The 7,432-nt window shown below is 35.3% G+C and overlaps 1 protein-coding gene across 1 annotated transcript; it reads right to left on the bottom strand.

Annotated features, from left to right (window-relative positions):
- Positions 1–3,376: 3,376 nt before the first annotated feature.
- Positions 3,377–3,850, bottom strand: LOC118734459. Its single transcript, XM_036464178.1, has 2 exons — positions 3,665–3,850; positions 3,377–3,590 (listed from the first exon to the last, which is right to left on the bottom strand). Exons 1-2 carry the CDS (start codon positions 3,673–3,675, stop codon positions 3,377–3,379), a joined length of 225 nt encoding a protein of 74 aa, XP_036320071.1. The 5' UTR covers positions 3,676–3,850.
- Between the last annotated feature and the right edge of the window lie 3,582 nt (positions 3,851–7,432).

Raw genomic sequence — 7,432 nt, 5'->3', positions numbered from 1 at the left:
GTAGACCGCTTTTCTTAAGATATATTTTTTTTAACTTTCATCCATTGCGCAACTTCTAGGCCTAGTCCAATAATGGTGTGACAATGTGCTCTATCTTTTTCGAATTTTTAAATTAATGAAATTCTAACAAATCTTGTCCAATTCATCTCAGATAAGTCAAATCAAATGCATTTATCAAAATCATAAAAATACCACATGGTTGAGGATGAAATTATCTACATATTTGCATCAAACGGTTGGACACTGGTACATACCCTGCAGTGAAAAATTATCAATTGTTAAAACTAACCAACTTATAGTTAGCTTTTTGGCGAGATTTCGATTAATACCTCACTTTTAATTAGCTATGACAAAACCAACTTAAAGTGAATTGTAAAGTCGTGCAGGAGTCATGCAGACGCAATCGGGAGTTGGTTTTCTTTACAAGTTTCTATTAAATATCCTCATACAAAAATTACTTTCAATACACTTTTTTTCTGAACTTCGCAGATTCTTTTTCATATTCAGGACAAATAAAAGGAAGATCGAAATTTTATACTATCATTTTGAAGTTATGTCTGACGGTGTTCGAAGCAGTTAGTTACAAGTTAGTTGACATGTAATGCAGAGGTATCCAGGTCTGACTTTTTTGCGGCCATCGCCCCACAAAAGTAGTTAGCTTTTTTCGAACAAAATACACAGTTAATAGTTAGCACTAGTGTTCGCGTAAACAGACTAAAGTTAGGTATAAGCTAACGTCACTCCCTGCAGGGTACATACATGGCGTATCAGTAAACTTTATTTCCTGCTTATATTTCATAAAAAAAAAAAAATCATTCACCCCTATTGCGAGTGTCGATTAGCAGTAGAATAGACATTTTTCTATTGAGTCGATCATATTTTATTTTGGTATTGCGGAACTGAATCACAATTGTACAATTGTGAATGGCTTACTGAATTGCAATCAGCTGTTTCGGTGTTTGTTTACATTTTTGATATATTTGGCAAATAAAATAAAATACAATTGTCCAAAACTTTTCAATTTAACAATTTAAAAAAGAAAATACCACTATTGGATAGTGTCGACGTGTGGTTCAGTGATAGTGATGACGAGGAAAGTGAAAGATTAGTAGAGTTAGCAAGAACGAGGAGGATGTTGAGGGATTCGTCTAATCCTCTGGAATTGGAGGAAAATATGTATGTATACGGTTTCAACGGTGCGTAGTTGATAAAAACGTAATCAATCTATATTTTTTTAAGATTTTTGAAAAATTTTCGTCTTCCGAAGGCTGCATTTACGCATTTGCTCACACTATTAGATAGCAAACTGCAAGCTGGCGTTAGAAAAACATCAGTTCCAAATATTTTAAAGTTGGCAGCGACTTTGACGTTCTGTGCTCAGGGGTCGTATCAGCTAAGTGTCGGGAACGAAAGTTGTATTGGGCTTGGCCAATCTACGGTGTCCATAATTTTGGCGGAAGTATTCAATGCATTGGAGGAATGCGTCTGCAGAGATTGGATAAAAATGCAATACAGTGAAGAGGAAAAACGAGAAGCAAAGTGTTATTTCTTTGAGAGGAGCGGAATACCCGGAGTAATAAGCTGCATAGACGGTACGCACATCAAAATTGTTTCCCCAAAAAAAGAGCATCAGCATTTGTATTACAATCGGAAGGGATTTTTCAGCTTGAATGCAATGATAGTGAGTATTTATAAAGGAAATGCAACAATGGAGTTTATAATCTTTCTTCATTTATAGGTTTGCGACAACGCCATGCGAATCCGCTATATCAACGCGAAGTACCCTGGAGCTACGCATGATGCTAATGTTTTTAATATGTCTGCGTTGAAGCAACAATTAGAAGAAGAGTATCGTAGTGGCGAGCGAAATATGTTATTAGGTATGCTATGGCTAATTTATGTAGACATTCGAATGGTTGTGTCATAGCTATTTCCAATTTTAGGTGATGGAGGGTATGCCTTACAACCCTATATGCTTACGCCATACCCAAACCCAGAGCCCGGATCAGCAGAATGTATGTTCAACGGTAAACATTCTCAAGGACGGAATATTGTGGAACGCACTATTGGGGTGCTCAAAAATCGTTTTAGGTGCTTGTTAGGCGCTCGAGCGCTTCCCTATGAACCCAAAAGAGCTACACAAATAATAAACGTCTGCGCAGCGCTTCATAACATTTGTATTTTCTACAATGCTCAATTTCCCGATGAAGAAATGCTAAGCGACCGAGACTCGGACGACCGAGCTCAAGACAACACAGCTTTTGAAAATCTCTCTGTGGCCAGTGAGGAAGCGAGGGCAATTAGAAATAACATTTTACAACACATGCAATTCTAACGTTATGGCTTTTTATTAATTTATTCAGTTAAGTTCAGTTCGGTTATAAATCACATATTCAGCCTTTTTTAATTCATGTTCAGTACTTTTTAACCTTATATCTAAATTCATTAATTAATACCAAGAAAAAAAAAATAAAAATAAAAATGCATCTTATTCATAAAAATGTACATATATGCTATACATAACACAAAATATCACTTCAGGTATTTATTCATAACTAACTTAAAATATCACTTCATGTATTTATTTATAACTAACTTAAAATATTACTTCAGGTATATCCAGTCTAAAAATAAATAAATAAAAATTAAAACTATCCTTAAACTACTTCAATATGTTGGAAATTCTTTCATTTTCCAACTCCAATATCTGAGCTTTTAATCTAAGCTTATCTGCTCTATTTTTCCCCTTATTTTTAAGCTCTTCCCTATACACTTGAAACTTTTCTTTTTTCAAAGCAATTTTTTCCCTTTCTAGGGCCAGAGCCTCCTCCTTGAGCGCAACCGACTTTTCCATCCATCTTTCAATTTTCCTAATTCGTACTTTCAAGCCGAGTGTAGTCTTCTTCATCACCTTAAAATGCTGCTCTTGCATGTTTATTTATTTTTCCAACAGCGCAATCCTTTTTTGTTTGTCATTCGTACGGCGGCTTGCTGTTGGAGTAGGCTGTGGTGCAGCGTGCCTTCTTGCTGTTGGAGTAGCCTGTGGTGCAGCATTTTCTTGGGTCACATTGGTTGCATACTCTTCAGGGTCTTCCTCGGCCTCACTCTCCAACTCTTCCACAACCATTGTAGGCGAACTATAGCCTTGACTTGCCCTTGATGTTGACGCCACGTTCGCGGTTCCAAATTCTTCGCCGGGTGGGTCAGTGCAGACATCCATATTAAGGAGGCTGATGATTGCTTCTTCCATCGCAGAAAATGTATGCAAGCTGTTTGGACCCCCACCAGTTGCACGAAGCTCTATTTTATTTTGCGAAGCTTTTTTTCTGGTTTTACTCTTAAGATCCGTCCACACCTATAATAAAATACGTGTATCTTATTTACGAAAGCTATATATGTAATTGTATTTTACCTTCAACCACTTTTCCCACGAGCGCATTGGTGGTCCCAAACTGTTCAACTCTACAGCTACCCGCTCCCAACTTGCCTTTCCTTGAACTTTTCCGCAGATACCTTTTCCTAAGTCGCTGTTTTTTTGCATCAACTCCACTAATCGCGCTAGTTGCTTTTTGTTACTAACTACTTTTGATCTGTAATTTTAATATAATTATTTTATTACTTTTATTTATGTATATTTTTATTTATTTTCTTTAAATTTGCTTACTTTTTATCCATTTTCGTTCTTTTTTCATCAACTTTACTCTCCAACGACTAGAAAATGGCTGTAGAAAGATGATCGATTAAAAAGCATTCACAGTCGCTTGCTGAGCGATCATTCGACACTCGCAATAGTTCGATAATCGATAATCGCTCAGTAGTCGATTATCTATTCTTGTTCGACACTCGCAATAGGGGTGATTGCATTTCCCAATCGACTAAGCTAAAGTGATAAGCCGCGGCGCAATAATTCCCATGGCAATTATGTAAGGAATTTATTCCTCTACACTGTGGTATTTATATTTATCTTTTTGATTAATGTATTTGATTTGAAGAGGGAAAAGTTCTTAACGTTGAATTGGACAATATTTGCCAGTTTTTCATGCATTTAAAATATCAAAAAAAAAAAAACAATATTAATTAAAAAAATTCTATAATATTTTGACACTCCAAATGTCAATTCCTCTCTTCGGAAAAACTATTGGAATAAATATTTATTCCTCTGCCGGAAAGTTAGTCCTCGCTATGCCATAGTGAATAATTGACAAAAAAGTTATTCCGCCGTCGCTCAGAATTACTGAGAATAACTTAACCGTTGAATAAGAAGGAATAACGACGAGTCAATAATATGGCCGTTACAGTTTTACAGCAAAAATGCGGAATAAATTGTCAATTTTTTTTAGGACGGGATATTAATGCGATTTTTTGCTTACTAAAGGTATCTGTGTATTTATGTTTATTGCAAACTTCGAAACTCTAAAACACTTTTTCTTTTGTTGCTCTCTGTTAAATTATTCTTATATAAACTAAGGTGCATCACTCTCCATAAAAAAAAAAAAAATATTTCTGAATTATATTAAGATGTACGTGAGCTTGATCGATTTAAAAATCCCCCCAAAATCGAGTTGTTTATAAATACAATTAGTTTTTAAAATTTTTTTTCTAAAAAAATACTTCAGATGATAGAAGTTTTTAAGCTTAAAAGGGTTACATAAAAATATTTTAAAATTTTATCAACGGAATCAAAATAATGAGATTTCTGGACGTTTTCTTCTAAGGCACCCTAATGTACTTATGTATGGTTCGCATACAAGAATATTTGAATAAACTTAGTTAAAATAAAATTGAATATGCAACCGATTTAAAGTAGACGAAGCGTGTGCAGCAACTTTTGACATACTGACATAAAAAGTAAGCTGTGCTGCACAGCAAAATACCCACAGATTTTGTAGCAGAGCAACATGCAACTAAACAAATCTATAATTGGAAACAAACATTCATACGCATACATGAATATGTAATTTTGCATGCAATTATAGCGTCACAAAACACAACTTGACTTTCATATCGCCCATTATTCGGCTCGATGTATGCAAAAGTTTTATTGTTTTGATGAAAATACATACACACAACTGCACACAGATTCGCATTTCTATACATATGTATATGTATGCTAAAATCGATTTGTGCAAAATTACGAAAATTTAGTCAAGAGAAAATGAAAGTCCATATAACGATGTCTGCACATTAATACATTCCAACATTTAAACATATTTACGCAAATCACTTGCAATCACAATCCAACAAAATACAAGCCGAACCAAAGCGGGTTGATTATACAAAAACAATAAATTGTGTGCAAATTTATGCAAGTCACATACTAAGCACAACTCGAATTGTTATTTATCTGTGTCAGAATTTTCTAAGCAATTTGGATGATGAGGAGAGTTTTATCTCTTCTGTTTTTTTTTGTTTTTTTTTGTCGGCACTTTTTCTTTATTCCTTTCTGACTTGCCAAATTGAGTTTAGTTCAAGCATTTTGATTTCATTGCCCTCCTCTCCTCACACTTACACCTATCGAGAAGACATTAACGCTTTTTTGATGCTGCTCGTATTATACTCGATATCCAAATGATTTATTTCGCTTCATTTTTGAATGTCTGGCATTTCTCTTTTATCTGCCCCACTGCCCTCTTTTTTTTGGATCTGACACAGATTTGCTGCGTTGAGGAGGTTTTTTTTTTTAATAATCATCAATGTCACATTTGTTGGCGATTTGTGCAAATGATTGGGCAAATTTATTAAATGCTTACTTGCTTTTGCCGCTCCTTCTTCTTTTTGGGTGAGATTTTAAAGTTGAAAATAGATTCCTTCTAGTTATTCAGCTAAATTTTTATCAAAGAATCTTTGGGGCTTTTTAATCGCTGGGTGCAAATGTGGTTATAAAGTAAATGTCATTTCAATAAAGAAAAGTTTGACAGGTTATTGAACTTTAAAAGGCAATTTATTTTATAGTACAAGGAACTTTTCCTCGAAGCACTAATATCCTTACATACTATAATCAGACGCGATCAATGTCTGTTTCACGAAAAAGAACCTCCGAGAGCTTGTGTACGCCGTCAGTGTATGTAACCACATTTTAAATATCTCTAATCGAAATAAATGAAGGAACAGGGAGATAAGTTTTGCGAGTGTGGTTTTTATTTATTCGAAGATGGTTCTGCAATTTAGCTGACTCTCAAGTTCAAAATACCACCGCAACATCGCAAATTTGTTGGAAAATTTCATTTCATCTCTGGTCACAACATTGCCAATTCAGTATTCTCATTATTTTATCAGGTAGCAGCCAAACCCAAATAGAGGACGTACTTTTTTAACTGGAAGGTTATTTTTTTATGAGTGTGAACCTGGATGAAAAAATCAAGAGCAGGCCACATAGTCAGCAACTTGGAAATTTGGGTTGATCACCGCCTCAAGAGCAAAGGTCAGTGGCCGGCTACTTAGGAGGGATCTATATACATATATTACAAAACCTAGGACGGTGGTCACATTTCTCAAGACAAGCAAGGCATTAGAGAGTTTAAACCAATCAGCCTTTTCTCAGTTCTCTAACCGAAGATTAAGACGAGCGCGACTACGTAGTGAGAAGCAAGGAAAACTTTTTTAAGACGAACGCAAATACACAGTCAAATACAAAGATCAAATCAAAGTGAATACGAAGACGAATACCAAGTCGAAGACGAATACGGATAACATAGAAAAAATCTAGACGAAGACCAACACCTAGGCGAGGGCGAAGTCTAATTATAAGACAAAACCGAAGGCGAATATGAATTCGATAAAAACTCGAAGGAAAATACGAAGATGAATACCACGACGAAGACGAAAATAAAATCGAATATGAATAAGATGATAAAGCCGAAAAAGAATAAGATGAATAGTAAGGCGAATACGCAGTCAAATACATACAAAGATGAATACGAAGATGAAGTATAATACAAAGATGAACAGGTAATCGAATACGAAAACGAAGACGGAGGCGGTGATGAAAACGAAGGCAAACGACGAAGACGAAAAATAATATCACAAGGGAGTGGAACACAAAGACGGCGACTAAAACGAGAGAAAAATACAAAGCGAAGACAAGAACGAAGATGTACATACATATATACAGACGAATACTAAAAATATCACCAACACAAATAAGCAATACAAAAAAGAAGACGAAGACGAAAATTAATGATACGACGAATACTACGTCGAATGCGAAGCCAAATATCAGGACCTAAGTTAATATTAAAGCTGTATGTGAGTTGACCTATATTTCAGTAAATTGTTATTCCACTGGAAATTTTCAAGACAGCTTCAATTTAGGGAGGGAAGGATCATCGTCTGTACTTGTGGGGCCAGGACCGGTTTGTGGACTCAGTTGGTCCTTCTCGAAGCTTATAATCGAATCGTGGGTAAACTCAGAACACAGTAAGTACTATGGAGA

This window comes from Rhagoletis pomonella, unplaced genomic scaffold (genome assembly GCF_013731165.1).
Source record: "Rhagoletis pomonella isolate Grant_MI unplaced genomic scaffold, Rhpom_1.0 Rhpom_scaffold_00002, whole genome shotgun sequence".
Taxonomy (NCBI): Eukaryota; Metazoa; Arthropoda; class Insecta; order Diptera; family Tephritidae; genus Rhagoletis; species Rhagoletis pomonella.
The sequence above is the reverse complement of the archived record's forward strand: the minus strand, read 5'-3'. Positions and strand labels throughout refer to the sequence as shown.